Source organism: Patella vulgata, chromosome 1 (assembly GCF_932274485.2).
Source record: "Patella vulgata chromosome 1, xgPatVulg1.2, whole genome shotgun sequence".
NCBI lineage: Eukaryota > Metazoa > Mollusca > Gastropoda > Patellidae > Patella > Patella vulgata.
Window position 1 is genome coordinate 68,432,250 of NC_065879.2, and position 26,450 is coordinate 68,458,699.

General features: G+C 33.8%; 2 protein-coding genes across 2 annotated transcripts; one reads left to right on the forward strand and one right to left on the reverse strand.

Moving 5' to 3' along the window:
• The first annotated feature begins 609 nt into the window (after positions 1–609).
• Positions 610–7,716, forward strand: LOC126814456 (peflin). Its single transcript, XM_050539601.2, has 5 exons — positions 610–767; positions 2,105–2,219; positions 2,720–2,875; positions 4,277–4,420; positions 5,679–7,716. Exons 1-5 carry the CDS (start codon positions 747–749, stop codon positions 5,903–5,905), a joined length of 663 nt encoding a protein of 220 aa, XP_050395558.1. The 5' UTR covers positions 610–746; the 3' UTR covers positions 5,906–7,716.
• Positions 7,717–11,173: 3,457 nt separating this feature from the next.
• On the reverse strand, positions 11,174–26,027 carry LOC126822495 (transcription factor E2F3). Its single transcript, XM_050551423.2, has 7 exons — positions 25,535–26,027; positions 24,523–24,691; positions 23,631–23,853; positions 23,087–23,163; positions 20,460–20,674; positions 19,837–20,020; positions 11,174–19,494 (listed from the first exon to the last, which is right to left on the reverse strand). Exons 1-7 carry the CDS (start codon positions 25,787–25,789, stop codon positions 19,283–19,285), a joined length of 1,335 nt encoding a protein of 444 aa, XP_050407380.1. The 5' UTR covers positions 25,790–26,027; the 3' UTR covers positions 11,174–19,282.
• Positions 26,028–26,450: the final 423 nt, after the last annotated feature.

A 26,450-nucleotide genomic window follows, 5' to 3' on the forward strand; every position in this document is an offset into this window, starting at 1 on the left:
ATGAGCTTCTGATATCCGATATTTAAGATAAAATATTTTTTTTAACATTGGTACACGAATCGTGTACCATAATGCGCTTCAGCCCCAGTTGTATTGAGAGACTCGAGGGACGAGGCTAGACACATTGCACCAAATCAAATGGAGTTATGTAGACTAGAATAACTAGACGCTAGAAATTTGCACTCGATTGAGATTGCTGACTTATTTTGCCGAACATAACTGATTTGAAATTGGAGTAAAAACGGAAACCATTAAATGTAAATCAGTTTATATACATTCATATGACAGTATTATATGCGTTGCGACCCACTTTTGTGAATTTCTAGGTCCCAAATGTTAGCGATTTAGCTCCTGACGTAATAAAGTCTAGAGAAGCCTAGTCGAAATGTCGCTCATTACCGGTAATTGTATTCCATATAATTGTGACCTGACCAAAAGTATAGAACTGTGATGATCGGAGCTATATAATATCTTTGTTGTTTTGTTTTTGTTTTTTCAATATGACTAATATGAGTCAAAAATAAGTAAAATCGACATTACACATTAAACGGACTCAGCAGTCAACATAGATTAGAAGAGTATTCTGATACAAAGCCAAGTCACGTCTAACTTATTGTGTCGTTGAATTAAGTCGACCTCAAATTAGGAAGTGGGCGAAGCACAAACATTTGAAGGACCTACACGATTTCACAATTTCGTTCCGTGCGTCAAACCGCCATTGCGAAATTTGAAATAATTCTTACAAGATGGCGTTCAATTATGGACAGGTGAAGGAAATTAATTAATTTTACCTGCAATATTCTAATTGTAACCCTACGTTTAAATTGTTTATATTATATTTATTGTTTAAATGTTGATGCATAATTCTTTACTTTTATTTCAAATATTATGGCAGTGAATGTAGTAAAAACTCGAGACTCAAATTTGCCCCGCCTCAGAAATGGAAATTGAAAGTAGACAATTCGACAAATGTGAATTCTTTCCTTGTGTATGTGACGTTGTTCCCCAGTTTCATATTATATTGGCATCGAAGTTTATCTATAAATAATTTGCCATTTATAATTAGGCAGATATTCTGTGCATGCAGACGGGTTAGCTAATTAGTCTTTCTGAAACACATAACAAATGACTACTGTCATTCAATTGAATTTTTTGTACAAGAGTACAAGTACTTCGGATATTATAACACTGTAACTTTATTATGGCTTCAGAGATCTATGTGTAAATTATCAATCCGTCAAGTACATGCATTGATGACTATAGAAATGATAACAGTACTCGGTTTGATGGACAGTGTATTGATATTGGGTTATTACTATTAAGACCAATAGCTGCCATAGGAATCCATCCTTCTGTATTATGCGGTTAATATTGCTCCTTCTCTTAAAACAATAATATCCATTTGTTTTTTATCAAATGGCCTAATGCCAAGACCAAATTTAATCAGGTGGATGCTTTTGAAAAGTGTCAAAATCTTAATGTGTTGTGGGCGCGGTGCTCTTATCCAACAAATAACTAAGGGTGCGTTCGATTACTAGCGCCACGCTTACTCGAGCCTCCATGACTGCCAAGGGATCTTTTACATGCATGCCAATGTATACACGGGACATTGTTTTTTTTTGTAGCTTTATTTTGGTTCCCCGGATTTAATAGCTCATCAAAATTTATCAGAACACTGAGCATGATTGTTTGGCAGCATTTATCTTCCATTTTGATACCTAAAAAAGTACTGCGCCGTTTGATTACCCGTTCCCACTGCGCATGTCCACACATACTCAAGGATCCTGGTCGAGTAAGCCTGAAGCAAGTAATCGAACGCAATATATTTGACTTAGTTAATAGACATTATTTGAGACAATTTAGTGTTATTTTGCTTTATAATTCAATTTAAAGAAACCACACACTTGATTTGAATCAGAAAAGACAATTTGCAAAGGTAAATGAAAAGCCTATGATTATATAGCTATTATTATTGGTTAAGACAAGCAGATGGACATGTTACTATTTAATCAATCAGAATCTGATGAAATTGTATTTCTTGTGATGGAAGAGATGTTATGAAATATTCATTTTGGACAATGGACAGCGTTTAATGTATTTTTAGGCACCAGGTGGGTATCCAGGTCAAGCACCAGGTGGTTACCCTGGACAACAACCAAGCGGTTATCCTGGACAAGCACCAGGCGGTTATCCTCCAGCAGGAGGATTCCAGCAACCAGGTATTTATTTTTAGAATCTAGATAATTCAATCCTGTCACTCTTGTGAGGTTCTGCAAAATAGCTCACTCATTGGAAAACTGCACACCCAAGTCATAAATAAAAAAAAAGATAATTAGATAGATCGCCCAAATAAATAAGTGGCTGTTTTTCCATAATTATATGTTATAGTTTATTGCTCTATCCAGTAACTAAATGCTTTTAAAAGATTAGATACATATTGCTAGAGAAGCCACGCAACCTGAACAGAAGACAAACATACTCGTATGAATTACCTGTAGCGACGTTATATAATGGTCAATCAATGGGTTGTATATAATGTCCTTTATAAAGTGCCAAGCCCTGGATGATTTGAAAAAAAGAATGGGGATCTTATTTACATTCCCCAATTTCTTGACAAATGCTTCACTGTTCTATTGCACAGTGCTCCATTTCATACATTGGAGTGAACCATCCTTTAGCTTTAGGCTAGCATGAGCTTATGCTATATGTTATTTTTTAGGATATGGACAACCTCAAATGGATCCACAGATTGTGGGATGGTTTCAAGCTGTAGATACAGATAGATCAGGAAAAATAACAGCTACAGAATTACAACAGGCACTCACGAATAATAACTGGACAAAATTTAATGCAGAAACCTGTCGCCTTATGGTTGGTTAGTATCGAGAAAATTGTACCAATACTTTGAAATCTGGTGGGTCTTTTTTAGGGTTTACAAACCAAATATAAATAAAACAAATGTATGGATGTCTTCTTTTTGATTTAGGGAGGCTGTAGCGGTTGGTGGTTGCCAATGGTACGTGGCTGACAATAGTCATTTGGGAGAGACAAAGAAAAAAAGGCAACAGAAACAGGGAATACATTATTATCAGTTTGCCTTTTTTCAGCATTATAGAATTCATAGTTGAAACCATCTAAAAGAAATTATACCTTGATTAGATCATACAATAAAAAATATTCTGGTTCTCAGACAATCCTTCCAAAAAATCTGAGGGAAGTTTCTATTTTTCTGTTTTTATGTCAAAGGATCACTACTGGGCTAAATTAATTATCACATCATATTTCAAGGCAGGACATTTATTTAACTTTGTTTATGATTATCTAGTGTCATCCATGATTGTCAGTACCATTAATCAAGGTTGCATACACTTCAAATTTTTGCTTCCTGTAACAAGAGGGGGTTGGATGGCAGAATGGTTAGCAAGTGCGTGCTGTATTATAAGACCTGTCATTGAGTCAACTGGCGTGGTTTCGAATCCCTGGTTGTACGTGACAAGGAGTAGGGTCGCTTGTCCAGCCTCGTGGGTTTTCTCCGGGTCCTCCAGTTTCCTCCTACTGCTAAAGACCCCTACGCGCAAGCAAATTATTGAAATAAAATTAAACCATATGTTAGTCCTGAAATGACCTAGTTTGTGTCGAGTGGACGTTAAACCCCATTTCTCTCTCTCTCTCCTGTAACAAGTCATGCGCCCCTTTTTAAGTGACTGGGGAGTATGAGAACCAGAATATTTTTTTTTTATTTTTGTATGGCCTCAATATGTGTCTATATGGATCTATAGTGTCTGTGACATTTTTAGATGGTTTTATTGGACTGAAATTCAAAACACCATTTGGAATTGACCAATCATTAGGGATTTGCATTCATTAATATTGGAGATCATTGAATAACAAATTAATAAATTAATTTACTATATCTTGAACCCTATCACTGCATGTAAACTTTTCTTAACTTATATGGAGTTATCCCCCTTTATGTATAGTTGTCTATTTTAATCACACCACTGTCTGATCAGTAAACCATTATGTTTCAGTTCTCTTTAAATTTATGAATTATATAATTTTGAGATATATTTTAACGAAATGTATTTTGCAACGAGGCTGACTTGTTATCCCATAAAAAAAAAAAGATCAAAGGGGCCTTTTTATTTTAAATCTTGTCTGGGAATCACGGTCAAATTGTACAGTCCATACGCTTTTTTATGTATTATTTGTTTGATCTGTATTTTGTTATGAAGTTATCCTGCTCTGTTTATAATTACATTGTGTTATATTGTAGGTATGTTTGATAAAGATATGAGTGGAACTATTGATATGTATGAATTCCAGTCCTTATATAGATATATACAGGAGTGGAAGGGTGTATTCGAAAGATTTGATCAGAACCGATCTGGTTTTATCGACTTTAATGAACTTAGAAATGGTATGTAGATACAATAACCATATTTACAATGCATCCCCCCCCCCCCCAATAGAGATTACATTACCAGTCCCGTGTACACTTTCAGTGCTAGAACCATTTACAACACATTTGATGAAAAGATAAATTTAGCTACCTATAGTTCACATGGATAATATTATGGTTAAGGAACGTATGTGCTTATGTACCTTAACCGACACCAATGTACCCTGTCAGTGCCAGAACCATTCTTGACACAGGAGTGAAATTCTTAACACACTTCTGTATGAAAAAAAATGGGGGTGTGGCTTTTCGAAATGTAAGATAATTGGATATGTTGTGATAGATGACCACCTTGTGGCTGTAGTAATAGTCTCTCACATCTTAAATAGAATTTGAGCATGTAATGTCAGCTGAATTGGTTGTTTGCGATATTGTCTACATTACATGTGCTATTGTGAGGCAATCAATTTGACAAACATATTAAAACACAGATCAGATTTCGTTTCGTTTTTTTATAGTTCAAAATTTGGTTTAACTTGTCTTTACTAGACTAGGATCTGGAAGAGTTGTTATCATTGACGTGTTCTGGACGATGTGAGGGATTAGCCAATCAAACAATCTGTTACGACAAGCTTTTGGCATGAGGTGCCCAGGAACTGGGTAATCCACTAGAAACGTCAATGCTGATTGGTTAATCAAATATCTGATGTCATAGGGTCAAAAGCCGCAAGTATGACTTCTGAGGCGACCTCCCAAAACAACTGGTCAGATCTTCATGTAGTGTAAGCCATCAAAAGTATAAAAAACAAAACAAAATATAGATCTGTATTTTAATCAGATTGTCAATTTGACTACCGGTACAATTGATATTTCGAGATGATCAACTTGAATTCATATGATATTTTGAGATGATCACTTTGACTACCTGTGATATTTTGAAAGGATCAACTTGAAGACAAATGATATTTCAAGTTGATCAACTTGATTACATAATATGATATTTCCAGATGATCAACTTGATATTTCCAGATGATCATCTTGACTGCATATGATTTCATTCTATTTATTTACCTTCTCTGTCTCGAATGTCAGTGGCCCATCTATAGATTCTATAATCTGCTCTGGTTCAAGGGAACAGGGTAAATCTGTTTAATCTACGTGACTTCTTTGATCATCACATCATTCAATTTTACGAGATTTCAGAAGAAAATCTTATCCCCGAGACGACTTACTCTTTGGCCTATGTAAATGATTATTTTATTATCTTGAACTGTTTCAGCATATAGCAGTATGGGTTATAATTTATCACCACAATTTGCTCAAATGGTGACCTACAAGTTTGATGTACAAGGTCGACAAGCCTTAACACTAGACACATTTATCCAGTCATGTGTCATGCTGAAAGGATTAACGGATGCGTTTAAACAACGGGATCCACAGATGCAGGGAAGAATTCAACTAAATTATGAAGACTTCATGACCATGGCTGTCTTCAATAAAGTTTAGATTCCATCTTATTTAAACAGGGGAGATAGTTTTCTACTGTAAAATACTTTTTATAAAAAAAATAAATGATATATGTAGAATTTATTAGTTTCTATAAATAATGTTTTATTATAGCCTAGTTTCCATAGTTATAGTTGTTTAGTGTTTGAGACTGCTCTCATCAGGCAAAGCTTCCACTTTAGAACAAATGGCTGTACAGTAGAAATGAAGAGAGACAGCTGGATATATTCAATAATTAAAAACACTTATAAGTACATGTACATGTAAAGTTTGAAATAATGTCGAAAAAGAATACAATTTGGTCACATGCCGTGCTACAAGTAAAACAAATAAAGTAAGTCACGATTTGAAATTGAAATGATCTGCTGATGTAACTAAAATTGTTGTGTAGAGTGAAGTTTAGCCAGACTTGATGATGGGATTATTTTGTCATGTTCCCCAAAGAGTATTTACGTTTATTGATAAAGGAGTCATGTTGTCTTCAACACTAAAAAACTATATGGATGCTAGCTTAAGAGTTCATAATGAATTCTTCTTTGAAATTCGATTTTAGCAAAATATATCAGCACAGCAGAGTCAAAAGGTCATTTTGAAACAATAACTGTTTTTTTAATGGCTTACTGTGACAAGTTTATTTTGTTAATTGATTACTAGTATTATTAAACAATTTTAAATAGGATTTATTATATTCACATTCTAATCATTATACAAAAAGGGGCAGGGCTTCTTTAATTTACATAATTATCTACCAATGGCTATCACTTTGATATTTTGCCAACTGGAATTTTTGCTTTTTTCGTCACCAAGCTCTACAAACTAAGTAGACCCTAGTATTTATCATGTTTTATTACATGTAATGTATAATTTTTCAAAAATACTCTATATTCTGGTATGGAAATTAACAGGTGAATTTGTCAGCCAGTCAATTTTATTGCCGGTCAGTCTTGACTGGTAAATTAAACAGTATTAAGATCCTTATCCGTTACAAACTCAATCATACAATTTGGTATAATATGTTAAATATGGCATAATATGAATCTATATGCATTAATGAATGAAATACTGGAAATCAAGTAATTTATTTAAGTATCGTGAAATTATTTAAGCTTAAGGTGGTCAGAATAAATTTTTATACTATGTAGTTAATCTCTGTTGATTAATTTATTGGTTTGAGGAGGATCATCTTTAACATTACCAGTGACTTAAGGGGTAACATACTTCATAATTTCCTTAGTTACAGACCAGAGATGCTTGTATAAATAAAGGCCTCAATAGGTCAATTTAAAGCATTAATTGTTTGATAGTGTTAATTTCTACTTTTACAGTATATTTCTGTTGGCTATATAAATGTTATTGTTTTGTCTTCTTATTTTCTGATTTTCGACCTTTTTAATTTTCTTTATTTTGTACACTTTCATCTTGAGTTAAATGTTGGATTAATCTTAAAATCCATTTATTTCAAGGCACAATAACATTGTTTTTATAAGGAAAATATTTTAGTATATTGTCTTAAACGCTATATTTAATCTTTATTCTGGCATGTTGAACCTTTATTCTGGAATGTTGGGGCTTTAAAATCGAAATCAATGAAATATACATATATACAAATTTATAGGTAACAAATTACTACCAGTATTTTGTTAAAAATAATAATTATCTTCTATGTTCTTTTTTTTTGCTATGGTTCAAAATAATATTAAAAATTTTCGCAGATGTATACTTTTTTTTATGTATAAGAATTTATATTTAATCTATGACTAAAAAATGTAATCAGTTACATGTGTCTTTAATAAAATTTGATTTAAAGGAGATATACACTCTTCAAATAAAGTAGGGGATATTTAGAAACAATACAAAACTGCGGAAATGCACTGCTGTTTTTATTAGAGGTAACCAGTGTATGTTAATAACAGGCCAATTGCCTACACATGAACATAAACAGTTCATATTGGCGTCTTATCTGACAGACCCATTTCAATCGCAAAGAGAAACACTGTCAAAAGTGAAAATGAACGTTTTTGATTTTTGTCTTAATAATGAGTAATTGCTCAACCAATCCTCAGACATTCAGCAATTCGTCGTGGCATGTTCCTAATCAACCGTCCAATCATGATTTGGGGCAGTCTGACCCACTCCTCTTGCAGTGCCACGGCCAATTCTTGCAGTGTTGTCAGTTGACGTTGACGTCGACGAACACGTCTCCCGATCATGTCCCAGACATACTCTATAGGGGAAAGGTCAGAACTCATGGCTGTCCAAGGCATATGGACAATATGGTGACGCTGGAGGTAGTCATTCACAACACGAGCGCGATGGGCACTGCATTATCATCTTATTCTTAAAGATGAAATGTCGACCTACACGTTGAGCAAAGGGCAGAACTATCGGTGCCAGGATGTGGTCACGGTAGTACACACCAGTGACCCTTCCTTGAACAATGTGCAACTCATGGTGATTCCTCCCCACACCATAACAGACCCACGCCCGAATCTGATGCTGTCTGACATTAACGTTAGCATGACGCTCATTTACACGCCTCCAAACACGAGCATGCCTATTGGTGAAATCCAGAGTAAATCTGGATTCTGGACTCATCTGAGAACATTACACGCACCCATCGACGATTACCCCAATTTATACACTATTGATGCCTGTTTGCCATCTGCTGGCAAGTTAATGAAGACACAACATGCGGTAGTCGCACATGTAAATGGGCTGCATGTAGCCGATTTCTAATCGTTTGGGGTGTAACTCAAATTTCTGGTACAAGTTTACAGAAAGCTGATTGACCGTTTGTCCTCAATTTCGCAGGACCTGTGTACGAATGTATGGATCCTGGGCTCGTGTAGTGGCTCTAGGACGACCTGAATGAGGTCTATCATCAACATTGTGTGTTTGTTGGTACCGGTTCCACAGTCTGCTGATCACAGACTGTGACACATTAAGCATGTTGCAATTGGCTACTGCTCGCTGTGTAGAACCCATTTGAAGCATGCCAATGGTATGTAGACGTTCATCATGTTGAAGACGTCTCATTGCAAATTAAACATAACACACTAAAGCAAAGATACGCTAAACAGTAAATCCTATGCAAGAACCGATAGGAAAGCAAATATGGATAGAATAAACCAGCATGTGGCAGTTTTCATCAACCCTTCCTTGAAGTGTCAAATTTGACAATGAACCCTTCCCACTGTGTATGGTGCTATTGCGTGTCGCATGCACAGCTCAGTGGTTCTGTTGGGGCGATAAGTTCTTCATCTGTGAACATACTCTAAAAAGCATGTCAAGTGTCCATGACACTTTATCATAGGTATTTGCATTTTAATATCCCCTACTTTTTTTTAAGAGTATATTAGGCGTTAACATGGGTGCATCTACAGTTAGCTACATTCTTTATTATTTGTTGATATACAAAATAATTTATTTTGGGACTGCTATAGTATCTTTCTTATTTCGGAGAGAAATAGAAAAAGATGGGTTTTAATGTCTGCCGACACAAGCTAATTTCAGAGAGAAATAGAAAAAGATGGGGTTTTGTCCACAGACACAAGCTAAGTCAATTTTATTTTCATTATTCAGTTGTGTGTAGGGGTCTTCAGCAGAAACCTAACCAGCGACTGCCAGGCAGGATACGCCCACATTTTGCAAGAGATGGATAGAGAACAAGCTTAAAACAAACGTGATTTTTTGTACAATCAGGGGCAATAATCCAGAAAGTTATGGTCTGAAATGCGCAAATATCAAAAGGGACCGAGATCTTTGGGATACAAAGATATGTTTTAAGTTTCCTCAGAATCGGATAAAAATTGTGACCTCTAGAGGGTCGACAACCTTCGTATTGCATAGTTTTACACAATTTGCGTACAAAGAGAGCGGCCATTTTGTTGGGCAGTTTCATTTCGATTTTCCCGAAATTCAAATTCAACCTTCATTATGGTGGAATGGTGAAATATTTAAACGGTTTTTAAAATCGAAAAAAAAATTGTGATCTCTAGAGAATCCGCAAGCTAAAAATGCCATTTTTTGAACAATCAGGGGCCATAATCCAGGAAGTTAAGTTCGGGTATCCGCGATTATTCACACATTGTTTTTAAATCAGATTTAAAACGCGATTTTTCGTACAATCAGGGGCCATAATTCAGGACGTTACGGTCCGATATGCACGAATATCTAAAGGAGTCGAGATCTTTGGGTTGTAAACTTACATTTCAAGTTTCAACAAAATCGGATAAAAATTGTGACCTCTATAGGGTCCACAACCTTGATATACCATATTTTTACGCTATTTGAGAACGAAGGGCACACATTTGTCTGTCAGTTTTGAGCTGATTTTCACGAAATTCGAACTGGGCCGTCCTTAGGGTGTAACGGTGATATAATAATACGGTTTTTCAAATCGGATCAAAATTATGACCTCTATAGGGTCCACAAGCTAAAAACGTGATTTTTCGTACAATCAGGGGCCATAATTCAGGAAGTTACGGTCCGATATGCGCGAATATCGAAAGGAACCAAGTTCTTTTGGTTATAAACTTACATTTCAAGTTTCATCAAAATTGGATTAAAATTGTGTCCACAAGCTAAAAACGTGATTTTTCGGACAAACAGTGGCCATAATCCATGAAGTTTCGATCCGATACATGCCAATATCGAAAGCAACAGAGATCTTTTGGAGATAAACCTATATTTCAAGTTTCGGCAAAATCGGATAAGAATTGTGACCTGTAGAGTGTCCACAAACAAATTGTGGACGGATGGACATCCGGACGGACAGGGGCGACGAGACAATATACGTCCACATGAAAATGTGGGCGTATAAAAATAAAACACGAGGTTGAACATGCAAAATGACTCAATGACAGACCTTATGATCTAAAGGGCATGTCTGAGACCATTCGCCCCACCCCTGCATGTATGGATCTTTAGCAGTTTATTTAAACTAGTGTCAAACTGAAGAAAATTCTTGAGGTTAGACTTTAGACAGTCAACCCTACTCCTTATGTAGCTTATAAATGACTGACAAGTGTATTTTAATGAAAATCGACATTTTTGGACCAGGAACTGTTTGTTTAAATTGTATTCATGGACTTCCTAGCACAAAAGTGGTGGCACTTGAAAAATTTGTAGACTAAATGGAGTGGAATATTCATGCATCCTTTTCTAGTTCAATCCCCATATAACAACTTTTAAACTATATTCTATTTGAGAATTTTATTTGTTGTATTAATAAGTACAAATATTACCACAAAAACAGGTGGTATGATGTAATTGATTCTTTTAACAAAATATTCATTTCAAATATACTATTCAAAAAAAGTAGGGGATATTTGATTTTGGGGGCATAATACTAAAATATGCAAATGACTACGAAAAAAGTCACTATAGAACCTAACAGAAGAAACATTTCCAGTTACATGTGACGCCCAAACGCACCAATAGCTACCGCATGGAATGCAGGTGATGCTTGTGATCATCATGGGGGTCCAACCCAAGATTTGCACGACTCTGACGTTGAATGTTACAGTCATTGTGGCATTGAATTCCAGGGTGGAAACATCAGTTTAATTGTTTTAGTGACCAGAAAACAAATTTTGATATGCGTCGGCTTACCCAAAATGAAGGTTACGTGCCCTTGGCATGCTACAGATCGGCACAACACAGGCGGTTGTGGCGCGGACGATGAATGTTTCTCAGTCTGTCATAAGCAGGCTATGGTCCAGATACCGTGATACACAATCTGTACAGGACAGACCACGCTCAGGTCGACCAAGGGCGACACCTCAAGCCCAGGATCGATTTATTCGTACCTTGGCCTTGAGAAATCGTGTCATCACAGCAAATCAGATCAGCGCTCGTCTTCAAACAGACACTGGTGTGAGAGTGAGTGGCCAGACGATTCGGAATTGACTGCATAGGGGTCACCTTCGCGCCCGACGTCCTCGCGTGATCCCTTCTTTGAGAGATCATCACATTCAGGCAAGACGTCGTTGGTGTAGGGATCGTCAACACTGGGATAATCGACGCTGGAGCAATGTGATGTTTTCAGATGAGTCAAGGTTCACTGTTGATTTTTTGGACAGACGTAGGAGGGTGTGGCGTCGTCGAAACGAGCGCTTCCAAGACGTTAACGTCATCAGACATGATCGATTTGGGGGTGGTTCTGTTATGGTGTGGGGAGGCATCACTGTTGCTGGAAGAACGGCTTTACATGTTGTTGCAGGGCGTGTTACAGGCCAGTACTACCGGGACAACATCTTGGCAGTCCATGTTGTGCCGTTTGCACGACGTCATGGCCGCCGTTTCATCTTCCAGGATGACAACGCAAGATGTCACTGGGCCAGGATCGTTACAGGTTACCTCCAACAACAGAACATCACCACATTACCTTGGCCAGCACTGAGTCCCGACCTCTCCCCCATCGAGCATGTCTGGGACATGCTTGGACAGGTTACGTCAACGTCAACAACGTCCTGCCAATGTCCAAGAACTTGCTGCTGCGTTGCAACAGGAATGGGACAATCTGGACCAAAATGACCTTAGACGTCTCATTAGGAGTATGCCACGTCGGACCAATGCTTGTTTGGCAAACAGGAGGATTTACCCGTTACTGACTTGGTTGTGATGCTGTGGTAACTTTGCTGTTTGACCCCGGGTATCATTTTACCCTTATAATGGTCAGTCTGTGCCTTACTTAGTCTAACGATTATTTGGAATAAATCGATGAATGTGAACTTCATTTCATTTTGTCATTTGTTTCTTCGTCAGTTTCATTAGGTGACTTTAATAACACTTAAAAATCAAATATCCCCTACTTTTTTTGAATAGTATATAAATAACCCTTTTTGATGTCAACAATATTCATTTCAAATATAAATAACCCTTTCTGATGTCAACAATATTCATAATGAAAAACTAGTAACAGTTAACAGTTTGTATAAAACACAGGTAAATTTTAGTAATAAAATAATGCGGATATCAGCCTACCCTGCACAATTTAATCTCTTATTTTACATACCCAGAGTTACACTGAAATATTGATGACTTTTATAACTTTTGAAACTATCATAATTAATATTTACGTTGAAGTATGTTTTATTATTTAATTCTGATGATATTTCTGACAAAATGAAAAATATTTCATAATTTCTTTTCAAAAATATTAATGAATATTACAATATAATGTACACAAAAACAAAGCTGGTTCATTAATATATCAACAATACATTCTATACACACATAATTGTCCAAAAACTGATTCAATAGGGACTGTTAAGTCAAGAGTTATTGTATGTATATGATCAAAATTCTGAATTTTGCAGGCACAAATCGTGGAGTTTTTTCCCAATTACATTTTGAATTTCAAATCTTATGAATAAAAATGAGACATTATTTCAATTTGAAATAAGGGAATGTTTATGGATTTTTCTATTGGAGCTTTAAATAATACCCATTGTTGTTGTTGCTCTATAAATTTGGTAGTATACTAATTTAAAAGTTTTCAAACACTGCAATTGATGTCTAGGTTTGTGAGAATCAATGTTTTTACAGTGAATATAGTATGCTTTATCTCCAGGCAAAGATTAAATGGTGTTGCTCTAATAAATAACAATATTGCTTCTCAATACACACAATATTTTAAATGGTCTTGTACTTATTTCATTTTCTTCCATACAGCTAAATATGGAATATATATTTTTAAATATGAAAGGTTTTCAGAAAAAAAATAATTAAAGTATAAATAAATTACATGCTTTTAATCTAACCTACCACATAAATATTCAAATTAAAATAATGGACACACTCTTTATTTACAAAGCATCTATTTTTGTATTTTATATTTAAATTGCCTGGACCTCTTTGATTTGGGTAAACAAATACAAGTGTCAATTTAATTAAATTCTTAACCAGTGGATTTTTGTCTACATGTACATTCAGCAAAAAGTGAAACAAAACTTATGAAAGTAACTGGCTTTTGCTTAATATTTCAAAGAAGAGTTTTATCAGATATACTATTTAGATTGCTTCATCCCTATTTGAAATAACACACCAGGTCAACCCAATCATATTTTACTGGGGATAAATTGTTATGTGATGTGGAATATAAGTCAAAATCGTATTTTATGATTTTTCCAACCTCCATCCATCAAAGCAAATTATAAAACGAGTGATTTTCAACACCATGGCAATCTTGTATAGATTAACATGAGTTATTACTATAATTAGGTCAGAACTTTATTTTGACCTAAATCAAAGAGGTTTAGCTCCTTTAAATCATACAAAATAATTTAACAAATCTACATTTTTTTTTGTTTAAAGAAAAGGCTGTTAAACTATTGATGTTATCTCTTTAGCCCAGATAAAAAAGTTATGAATGGAAACCAGATAAGTTTAGTAACATGCGCTGTTGTGACCACCAATTTTTATCTGGTCTTCAAACTAAGAATTCTACTTTAACTGAACAAAAGTTTTAAATATTCTGTGAATGTCAGTTAATATTTACATACATTGTAATTATGAAAATGCCATTTTTTTTTTATTTTAGAAAAGCTGCCTTCAATTATTATTGCAGAGCATATATTTAATTATTAAGGGTTCATAATACATAGTACTATGAAATATTAACCCTTTCTGTTAAACAATCCACATTGTTCTGTGAATAGAAATATTAATGACTGGCTGGGGATAACAATGGATTATGACCATCAACATTTTTCTAACAAATTTTATGGAGGATTCCAGCAATCCCGAGGGAAGGGGGGGCGGTGTTCAAGTTTTTGGCATTGCTCTTGGTGTTCACAAACACAATCTGTAATTATTATTGCAGAAGTCAGGTTTTGAAAAAGCCAGTTATGCCAAAGTCAGTTATTCCGAATTGGTAAATATCACAAATGCAAGTTGTGACCAAAAACCATGTTTACATAAATATCAAATAAAGTTAAGATACATAATTTGAGGTCTTGTTCTTTTTATTGGATTTTCAGTAGTGTAATTATTAATAACATTTATCAAGGTTTATTCAGAGACAAAAACAAAATGAACATTAAATTCAAATAGAATATATATATATATATATATTTAGATATATAACAATTTCAATAGACTGTATATTAGTCTGATGCAGTGTCTGTAACAAAACAGATAATTTCTAAATCGGATTTGCAAATATTTATGATCTAACTGAAAAGTAGACTAAGGAAAGGTATTGGGCAAGGGTTGGGGAATTTATCTTAAGGTTTTCCATCATTCAGCGAGAAATCTTAAATCTAGCATATTGGTAATATACTATTCAGCAAATTTATGGCAGTGTTTAATTGAAATATTAATATGAAAAACATTGTTTAAAGTATGTTTATAACCATTCTACGACAGATCAATTCAAAATCAAGTAAAGGGAATCTTCTCTCAAAATCAAAATAACCATAATTTGTTTCGATCAGAATGGCCAATAGTCTGTTGCCATTTAAATAATTATGAAATATTGGTTGATAAAATGCAGTCCTACATACAAGGTTTTGGCAACTTTCCGTCAGACAAGGACCATGTAGTGTTCATGACCATCAATAATCACTGGAAGCATCTAATGAATGATTTTGATAACGGGTCTACTTGACCGTGTCACAATATTGGCTACAGTATCAAGTGAGCGTTGACAACTGTAGGGAATTTGATTTTTCTAAAACTCCACTTTCTGACTTGTGAGTAAGGAATAAATGTGAAAAAACTAAATAGATGTGGTATACGATGTAACTAACAATAATATTCACATGTTAATCTTCAAAATTACATAAATTTAATTATTTTCAATATTTAATTCAATAATAAAATAACTATTCTATCAAAATGGAAAAAAATAAAATAACAAATAATGATTAGGCAGTATGGTATTCACAATGACAGTTATCAACAAAATGATATTTGGCCCCCTTTTAGATGTTTGAAAAAAGTTTTAATAATAAAAGAAAACATACAAAAATAAATGCATTCTTATGATAAACATGAAATCTTTGATGAACAAAAATATGGTCTCATCAAGATTTTTTGAGGCAATAACTATGGCTGTGAGAGAAATATTCTGGTTCTCAGGTACGCAACCAACAGATTATCGAGAACCAGAATATGCCTTTTGTTGACAATGCTCCAAAAGATGAAATCTCACATAGAAATTTGAAGTTAAATGAAGTCGTATTAGGTTTGGATGAAACTTGATGTAATTGGAATATATGTGTATTACTCTACATAATATATTATTACATTTACAATATTTTAACATTATGTTAATTTTATTAGGTACACAAATGAAAATATTTCATTATTCACACAAAATTTAAGGGGAGTAAATTTTTCAGGCATTAAAAAATATAATACATGTAGCAAGATTAAGGACTGTGTAAAAAAAATATAGATGGCTTTCTAATAGATAATTATACATTTTGATTCAATACAGTTTCTAAGGGACAATAGTCATCTATTTAACTTTTTGAGAATTATGTGGCAGAATAAGTGAACAAGTCTGTATTATAAATATTATAGTTTCTAAATCATGGCATTGAACAAGTCTATATCACAATTAATTAACAGTTTCTAAATCATGGCAGTGAACACGTCAATATTGCAATCAACAGTTTCTAAAAATCATGGCAGTGAACGAGTCTGTATTGCAATTAACAGTTTCTAAATCATGGCAGTGAACGAGTCTGTATTGCAATTAACAGTTTCTAAATCATGGCAGTGAACAAGTCTATATTGCAGTTAATTAAGAGTTTCTAAATCATGGCAGTGAACGAGTCTGTATAGCAATTAACAGTTAATAAATGATGGCAGTGAACAAGTCTCTATTGCAATTAACAGTTTCAAATCATGATAGTGAATAAGTTTATATTGCAATTAATTATTGTATTATAAATATTATAGTTTCTAAATCATGACAGTGAACAAGTCTATATTGCAATTAATAAACAGTTTCTAAATCATGGCAGGGAATGAGTCTGTATCACAATAAATAGTTTTTAAATCAGGACTGAATGAGTCTGTATCGCAATTATCAAGTTTCTAAATCAGGGCAGTGAAAGAGTGTGTTGCAAATAACAGTATCTAAACCATAAAGTGAACAAGTCTATTGCAATTAACATTATCTAAACCATTGGAGTGAAAGAGTGTATTGCAATTAACAGTATATAAACCATGGGAGTGTATGGCAATTAACAGTTTCTAAATCATGGAAGTGAATGAGTGTATTGCAATTAACAGTTTCTAAATCATGGAAGTGAATGAGTATTGCAATTAACAGTATCTAAATCATGGCAGTGGACAAGTCGGTATTACATTTAACAATCCTATCAGATAATTAACAATATGTAAGCTACATAATCAATGTAATTTTCTAATACTAAATAATGAGACATTTTCTCACAAGGCACTTTTGTTAGTATTGTATAAATAAATTCTCTTCAAAATAATTAATCTATTAAAATTATCATCTGAGTATAAATATGATTTTTTATTATAAGAAAATAATTTTAATTTGAGGCATTTTTGACTTTGGTTTTAATGAACACATTTTATGACTAATTATTGTTAATGTCTGTTCTTTCTAGTGTAGTCCTTTTGGACTTACTATTTGAGTATATATACATTACATGTTTATGAACTTCTGCAACCCTATAACTCTAGTTTTTAAAATCTGATATTGTAGAATCAAAATATCTAAGCTACTTCAACATATATCTGAACTGGATGAAAGAAATCTCTACCATTATCATTTACTGAACAAGTGACACTGGATTAGAACACCAGAGATACCAATTAATTTCATGCAGTTATAATTCTGGCTATCAAATATTAACAAAATCCATGAGAATTATTTTAAGTTTCTATTACATAAATAAACAAAGTTTCATCTGAATTTTAACAATAGCTATTTTGGATTTATATCAAATGTAAATAAGTCTAGTTTGATACTTTCAAAATTATCTACACAAATCGTAAATTTCAGATCTTTAGTGTTCCAAAATTATAAATTACATGTATTCAAGTAAAATATAAATCAACATTGTAATTTAAAAACTCAATTCTATTTTCTTTCAACCTTCTAAATATTCCATTTATTTGCATACATATATAAATTTTTAGCAGTAGGTATAACAGGATTTCTAGAATCAATTACTGAATATCAATTCTTACCCATGAGATAAATAATATTTACATATTCATTCATGCTATGAAATCAAATTTAATTTTTAGGTTTCGCTTTACAAAGTCTCTTAAATTAAATATAATTCAGAAAATATACAACAGATAAAGAAATATTGTCTATTCAAGGCAGATTGCAAAAGAGCGATAGCAAGCTGTTTTTCAGTGTGAAAGCGGACTTATCATTAGCGTCTCTTGGCAAGCCTTGCCAGTGACTTCAGTTATTGTTATAATTGATATTAAACATTGATGACGATGTGTATTTCTCATAATAAATATATCAAATCCTGTAAAAATTATTAGCAATAAGGAACATAAAGACTAACAAGGCAATTTCCTCAATAACATGAGAGGGACCACAGATGACACTATATACAAGGTGATCCTTTAATATTTTTAGCACTATTTGATTTTGAAACCAGCTTATTTTTCAACCAGTTATCTTTCAATAAATGCACGATCGAGTAATTCTAATTTTATTTCAAGACCCTTCATACTTTGAACGTCGCAATGTTGTCCAATGAATGAAGGTCTAAAATGAGACTCGTGGACATGTTCACCCAGGACTTTATCCATGGGTAGAATATGTTACCATGATTTACAGGAAAACATCAACAAAAGATGCCTTGTATATTATAATAAAAAAAAAAATATTGTAGTTCAGAATCGCGTGCCGGTTTAATTTGCAATACGCAATGAATGGAATTAGTTAAAAAATCTTTTAAGATGTACATATCAGGTTTAAAAAAAAAATATAGCCATAGAGTTGGGTGGGACGCAGACTTTATCCTAATCAAGAAACTTGAAATTGTCTGGAGGAGAGCGAGAGAGACATAGTGTTTAAGTCCACTCCACTCAACAATATGGGACTAACATATGGTTCAAATTTATTTAATAATTCAACTTCACATAGGGGTCTTTATCCGATAGAGGAATCCAGAGGACCTTATGATCGAAAGTGTACGCGCTAAACCATTCGGCCACCCAACTCGCTTCATCTGGAGGAGAATCATCCAAATAATATGATGGTACCTTAAAGTATCCAATTAAAATTACGTAAAGCAAAATGAAACCAGAAGTGACCCGGCTATAATTTACAAGAATAACGCGTATATATAATATAGATATATATATATATAAATAACAAATGGTCAAACACCCACACTCTACAGAACATGCATTCGCTTAAATATTAGTTGGAATATCGTATACATCAAATAAGTCAGATATTCCCTCGCCATCGAGTCCGAAGATATAATCTTCTAGATCTATTGGTGGTTCCAACTGAACGAAGGGCGTGTCTATGATTTGATCTTCCGTCTGTTGTAAGAGATTGAAGTTATTCTCTGGTGAAATGTCTTCATCTTCTAATAAAGCATTCTTAATACCTCGAGATGCTGAAAAACACAATTTTTACAATTCTTAAACTTGATTATTTTGGGACTAACTCTATTTGAATAATAATTGAAATGGGTTTTTAAGTTCTGCACCATCATACAGTGTACTACCAAGAGGAAATTTTGCCTGAACAGCGAAACTATTGCCTACTCTTTTACCCAATTTCAACCGTTCTTGTACATGCAAGCCAATGTGTACACAGGGCCTTGTGGTTTTCGTCCCATCTGAACAACCATACGTTGTTCCTTGCCAGGTCCTCTGTACTGTACCAAGGATAAGGGAGATATTTCAATAATTAACTCATAATTCTGAGGGGGTAGTTGCCAGATATATTTTTTTACCTTTATAGCCATCAGAAGAAACAGAATCTTCTGAGAAAGATTCTTCTAGAGTCCGAGACGTACAACTAGGGTCGGTACTAGGAGCAAAATCACTGTTCTTCTCACTCGATGACACATCAGTTTCTGGCATATCTTCCGGACACAAGAAAACATCAATAGGTCCTTTCTGACTTTTTAACCAAATCTGAAATAAGATGTCCTTGTTAGAAATTGTTGAACACCACTATCTTGGCATTAGCAACAGTTCCCTATGATAATTCTTAAGCTCTGCGATTTGTTTAAACAGCAATTTTTGAAACAGGAACAAACAACAATTTTTGAAATCGGAAAATAGAACAAAAATGTTTTGAAACAGGAACTGGATGCATTCATTTTGTAATCTGTTCATTTCCAGGTGCAGATCAAATATAATCAGTTCAGAGCAAGTAGGTCATTCTGATAAGATAATATTGGGCAAGCCTTTTACTGTCAGGTTTAGGAGATAGGAAATTCCTACTCGTCAAGCTAAACACAATAAGGTAAGCTCTGCCCAAAACAATGGTTCTCCAATCAGCCTAAAAATACATATCATGATCAATTCAAGTTTAAAAGATCTCACGAAAAATGATTTTGTCGATACTAACCTTAGAGGGATCAGGTACTTCAAGTCTAGTTTCAGGTGGCGCTTTAATAGCAATAACAGTTCGTTCATCAAGAGATTTTAAACTTCTTATATCTTGATACGTTACATATGCCTGTTTCGCATTATCACGATCTTCCGTCAAGAGTTTTAATTGTCTTGTACAATTCTTAATGGCTTCATCTAGCCGATTCTCTTTTGCATCCAGATCAGCTATATCTAAAATATAGAAATATTTATCAGCATTTTGTCAAAAAAATTCTTTTGTGACTAAAATATAAGGTAAATTTAACATCAATGTGTTAACAGACAAAGAATTGATCTCTGTCCATTTTGTTAGTCCAGACATGCAATATTATCAAACACACCGTGAACAGGTTTCAGCTATGGTGTTCAAGTATATTTTCTTTTTTGAAGTTTGTACATTTCACATCAACTTGAGAGAAGTGAACTCTTCATCGAGTACACAATTCATTGCTACATGTACATGTGACGTAATAATATTTGACATGTAGAAAATCAGGTAGGAAATAATTTTCTATTTGTGCACTTCTAACTTTGGGTCACCTTAAATCATGCTCAGTTTATTTTCCTTGATAGTTGTTGGCCAATACAATATGATTAAAACACAGATTCTATTTTGTTTCGATTTTCATAGTTCAAAATTTCATTTTACTTGTCTTCACTACACTAGGATCTGGAAGAGTTTTTATATTACCGGCATTCCGATTTGATTTGTCAATTTTGTTCAGTATTTACAAAGTTATGACAATTGTATATTGATCGATCTATGCTGCTTGAGCATAACAAGGCACCGCAATCTTTTATTGGTAGCGGAGAAACCTGATAGGCCTAGTTTAAATCCTATTGAAGCCAAGACAGGATGTTATCTAGCGTCGGTATTTTGTTTTCTTAAATATATATTATGCAAGTGCTAAATCTGCCTAATGCAGGTCTTTCTTTAGGCCTGAAATGTTTCTAAATTATTAATTATTGAATCCAAGACAGGATGTTATCTAGCGTTGGTATTTTGTTTTCTTAAATATATATTTAGTTATGTCTGTCTGCAATAAAAGTAAATTAGTTCAATTTCACATATTTTATGGTGTAATTAAGATAAACGCTGCAAAGCAAACTTAACAGAACACATAACAATTTGTTCCACGGAGATCTTCTAATATCTCTGTAACAGATGACTGTTTCGACACGTGACGTCACATCACACGGCGTCAATCATTGGCTCAATAGCGCATGCATTGTTAACAGGAGTATTACTTATGTCAAGCAATTTAGTTTAATGTATCACCCAAATCAAGATTTGTTACATTTAATAATTCGTTTCCAGGGCATCTTGGTATATACTTATCACATGTATATACTGTTATGTATGCTCCTAGCGTATGTCGTTGCATATTGGTTTATATTTTAATGCTGCTTATTTGTCCATTTTGTTATTTTGTATTACCATGTATACCATTGCCCATTTTATTGTTATTTTGTATTACCATGTATTCTATGCCCAGTTTATTGTTATTGTGTATTGCCATGTATAATGTTATTCATCATTGTATTGCCATGTATACTATAATGTTATTCATCATTACTATATTGGGCCATTTCATGATCGTTTTGTTAAGCCCAACATTCATTCAGTAGGGTCGTTAAAAAAGTATTAACATTAGTGTTACTTTGCTCTTATTTTTTTGAAAAAATTTTCACAAGTTGATTTCCTTAATTTTGTTAATGTAGAATGGTAATGAACTGCTCTTTTCATATTCTTTGTTTTATTTGTTTCGTTTGAATTTGATTTATCTGTTTAGTTTTTGATTGTTTAATTTTTGTTAATGAAGTTGATTCTTTTAAACTTCGTTTTTATTTTTGAACTCTACTTGGTGTAGGTGTTCATCAGGTAATACCTCAACTGAGTTCAATATAGAGATTAGCCGGTTGATTTGTTGATATAAACCTTTGAATAATAGCGCCTAACAGGCAGCTGTGTTTAATAATGTTCTCCTGATTTTGATTGTTTCTGTGTGTTTGAGGTATATGTTTGTGATATGCGCTTAGAAACACTTCACGTGTAATGAAGCGCTATATAAATCGAACAATAATAATAATAATAATAATATTACGCAAGTGCTAAATCTGCCTAATGCAGGTCTTTCTTTAGGCCTGAAATGTTTTCTAAATTATTAATTATAAATTATTCAGACCATAATCAACTCTCGATGTCAATGCTAGCCTGCGATATTTAATGGTTTGCAATCAGATTTGCTGCTCAACTTTCATTCATGAAATGTATAATCAAGGCTATGTTTTTTATCATACCGACTTTAGTAATGATGATCGAGGAATGACCGAAAATTTAATCGCTAAATTCTTGGTTCAGTGTAGATCAATTTGACTGAAATTTTCAGCAAATTCCCTTTACATTATCTAGTTTTTAACTATTATAGTGAGAACAGCCAGGTCTTTATCTAATCTCCCATAATGTATCTTTAATTAAATGTTAAATAATCTCAGTACATATTGAGCATGTATTAAGCTGTGAGAAATTTGATATTTTAGCGAAAATGCAAATAGCACATTAGGCCTTTAAGAAGCTGAAGACAGTTCTGTTGATATTATTACCTGAATGTAAGTCTACAGCATCAGTAGATATCACAGTTGTTAAAGAGGTATTAGCTGCTATAGAATTAGTTGCTCCCCTGAAATTCAAATGTATTAACATTTTAATTTATACTCAAATGCCTCCAAGAGTGATGCATGTGCATCAATCAAATGTTACTACATATACTTTCATTCATGGTCTTTCAGATGTAATATAATGGCAGCTGTCTTAAAGTTTGTCAATTGTTCAAATGTGTCACATGATATATCTTCAAAGATATATTTTTGGTAGTCTGGATGTTTTCCAATGGATGGTAGAATCTCGACAGTTGAATATCTTTCAAATCAATGAATGTTCAAACTGGAAAATTTAGTTTTTTCAGGGTGAAGTTTTTTGGGCATACACAACTGAGAATGGAAATGGCACAGCAACATTGTGTGTTATTTCAATAATTTGCTTGAGCGTAGGGTCTTTAGCAGTTGGAAGAAACTGGGGGACCCAGATGAAACCCACAAGGTTAGGCATGGTTGTACTTTTTAACTTAAAACAAGTATTTCCACTTACTTCCATTGAATGTTATTTTTAGATTTTTTCTGAATCAAACTGATTCCTTCTAGCACATTGGTTATGTCATAAATTCTACGTTTCTGGACTTCTAGGAGTTCAGCAGCTTTATTTAAATCCACCACACCATCAGTAGCACTGCGTAATAAACCAACAAATTTCTTTGTCAACAGACCCAGTGAAGTATCATATCGAGTTTTTTCTAATGGAGACCTCGAACAACCTGAAATAATACATTAATAAACAATGAAATTTTAATAGATGCATGTTTCATGTTAAACTAATTATTATAAGTACGGTACATGTATGTCAGTTCATCAATTCCAGAATAAATGTAAAAATTCCTTTTGATTTCCAACTGTCCTAGGGTCTTTAAATGAATGTGCTGCCAATGGTCACTTAAAGTATTTGTGTATGGTGAAGACATCTATAACATTCCAGTAGAACTAGAATAACTTAAATTAATCCAAAAATGCATCTGTTGTTGAATAGAAGAGTAAAACCTTTAACTGGTCCTTTCTAGCCAGATAAAGACCACTTGAAACTGTTTTTTGGTAATTGGACACCTTATTTACTCAAAAGGCAGGGAGGCACTATAGACTTTGATGGCAACGATAACTGATCTACCAATGTGCCATGGTGTTTGGGTGATTTCTTACGAAAGTATTTATCTGATCTAAGGTTGTGTGCAATGCAAACTAACCATTGGTGTTTTACGTTCAAGCCAGTATGTGTCGACAGCAGTAGACCTCAATTTTTGTCCCATTCAAATGACTATACACCCACCTTCTTTGTCGCCTGTTGATGACTTACTTATATTTGAATATAAACAATTGTGTTTTGAAATCTGTGGTGGACATGGTAGATTTCATTAATCTGCCAACAAACTTACTTTTCCATAACTGGTCCAAACTACTACATGGAACTCGACTATTTCTCGGACTTGACGAATCACTGGAATAACGTCCCCTTCTTTTACATGACTTGGGTGTCTTGAAACCTTCTTGCTGTATTGAGTCAGGCTCCAATTCTAATTTCCTCTTGGCCTGAAATTGATGATTCTGCTCGAATAAATTTTTGGTGTTGAAAACTTAAAGTCTGGCCAAAAAGATGTCATAACTTTAAAAATGTGTTTTTATCTTATTTTGACTTGAGGGATGATAAAAAAACAACCCCAAAAAACCCAAGAAATTTATTTATGACAGAACCTTTAATATATTTCTTACAATACAATGTTACATTTTTATTTATCTTTTTTAGTTCAGTTATCTTAAGCTGTTTTTCTTTTAATTACTATATATTTCAGTCTTTCAGGCAAAATATATAATCCACCTAACAAAGAAGTTAACCTGACACATGTGCTCATAAGAGTGACCTGTAGGCTGGGGGCTGTACGGGGTTCGTTGCCAATAAATGGGTCCCTTGACCTAATTTTATTTTTATTCGTCCATACCTTATCAAAAAAATAATAATAATAATCCAAGGATGGATTTAAATTAAAAATGAGCAGATATTAAAAAATCAATTTCATTTTTGATGACATAGCACATGTGTAATGAATTTAAAAAAATTAAAGGTCCGGGCTATAAATAGTAACGAGAGAGGAAGTTGTACGTATCAATATGCACCGGTCGTGCAGTTTCGCGGAATTTTTCCGTGGGCAATAAAAATTAAACCCGTACAATAATTTTAGAGAAGCAAGCTGAATCAACGTTTATATTTTTTAATTAAAAAAATTAGCATTCTTTTGATTTCATAATCTTAATGCTAGGAAATCGACAATTTATTCGCTTTGATGTTTGACTGGGCGGAGACACAAAAACAGATGATCGTCATCCAAGTCCTCCAAAAGAAAATGCATTTTCTTTAAAATGCACTCCCAGAATTCTGAATGCACTAAATACCTGTGGTCTGCCTAATATCGGCTTGCAGTCAATCGGCGATTGTGTTGAACCTTGAGGTGTCAAACCCAAACTACACTGAGTTGTTCCCCATACACTTGGGATAATTTCTGTCGGTTCGATTTTCACATTCACTGTCTGTTGATTACAAAATACAGAATCTGTCAAAACTTGTGGTGCAATTAGAGTCTCATCCAGCTCCTGTTTCACATAAGTTGGAAAACATTTCCGTGCAACGATCGCTTGCTTTCTAGGCATAGTTCTCTGAAGTTTGGAAAACAGCTAAACTTTCCCGAACTTTTTAGGTCAACATCCGCAAGTGCATCAGTTCAAAAATAAACAAATATCTCCACAAAATCCAAAACGACGATGAAAAATAGTTCAATAATTAAATAAATAAATCCTTTATGTACAGATGGGCACCGAAACGAAGCTGATTAATGACTGATTTGATATAGGATGGGCTGGATTTAGATGACACGTATGACCAATAGTCTCCTGCCTTCAGCCTCTTGATGGGTGCAAAAACATTAACAAAGCAGGCAATCTTATGGCGCGAAATCGTATTTCCCGCGATGTGACATCACGGGAAACGTGCCCCGACCATGAATTAATAAAAATTGTTTGTTTATAACGGGTTTCTTTTAATAGATTTTGGATAAAAGGATAATGAAACAATACTATTTTCGTTAAGAACTCTTTCATCTATATTACCTCCAATAATAAGTTCATCAGATACATGCTAATTAGCAAATTAAAAGTCGTTCTTTTGTGGGCATTAATTACCAATGCTCAAGCCGGGCCAATTCATTCATTCAAAATACCGATACACGGCGAAATGCTTTTAAAGGAAATCTTTTGTTTTCGAGGATATTTTTGGAGTTAATTCGCGTGAACAATAAATTCAATCACTTCTATT

What these genes read in the sequence shown, in the direction of transcription:
- LOC126814456 (XM_050539601.2), top strand. Translation starts at nt 747, where the DNA reads ATGGCGTTCAATTATGGACAG. An exon ending in AGGAGGATTCCAGCAACCAG is followed by an intron (nt 2,220 to 2,719) that starts GTATTTATTTTT and finishes GTTATTTTTTAG; the next exon opens with GATATGGACAACCTCAAATG. An exon ending in AACCTGTCGCCTTATGGTTG is followed by an intron (nt 2,876 to 4,276) that starts GTTAGTATCGAG and finishes GTTATATTGTAG; the next exon opens with GTATGTTTGATAAAGATATG.
- LOC126822495 (XM_050551423.2), bottom strand. Translation starts at nt 25,789, where the DNA reads ATGCCTAGAAAGCAAGCGATCGTTGCACGGAAATGTTTTCCAACTTAT. An exon ending in CGATATTAGGCAGACCACAG is followed by an intron (nt 24,692 to 25,534) that starts GTATTTAGTGCA and finishes TTATTCGAGCAG; the next exon opens with AATCATCAATTTCAGGCCAA. An exon ending in AAGTACCTGATCCCTCTAAG is followed by an intron (nt 20,021 to 20,459) that starts GTTAGTATCGAC and finishes ATCTTATTTCAG; the next exon opens with ATTTGGTTAAAAAGTCAGAA.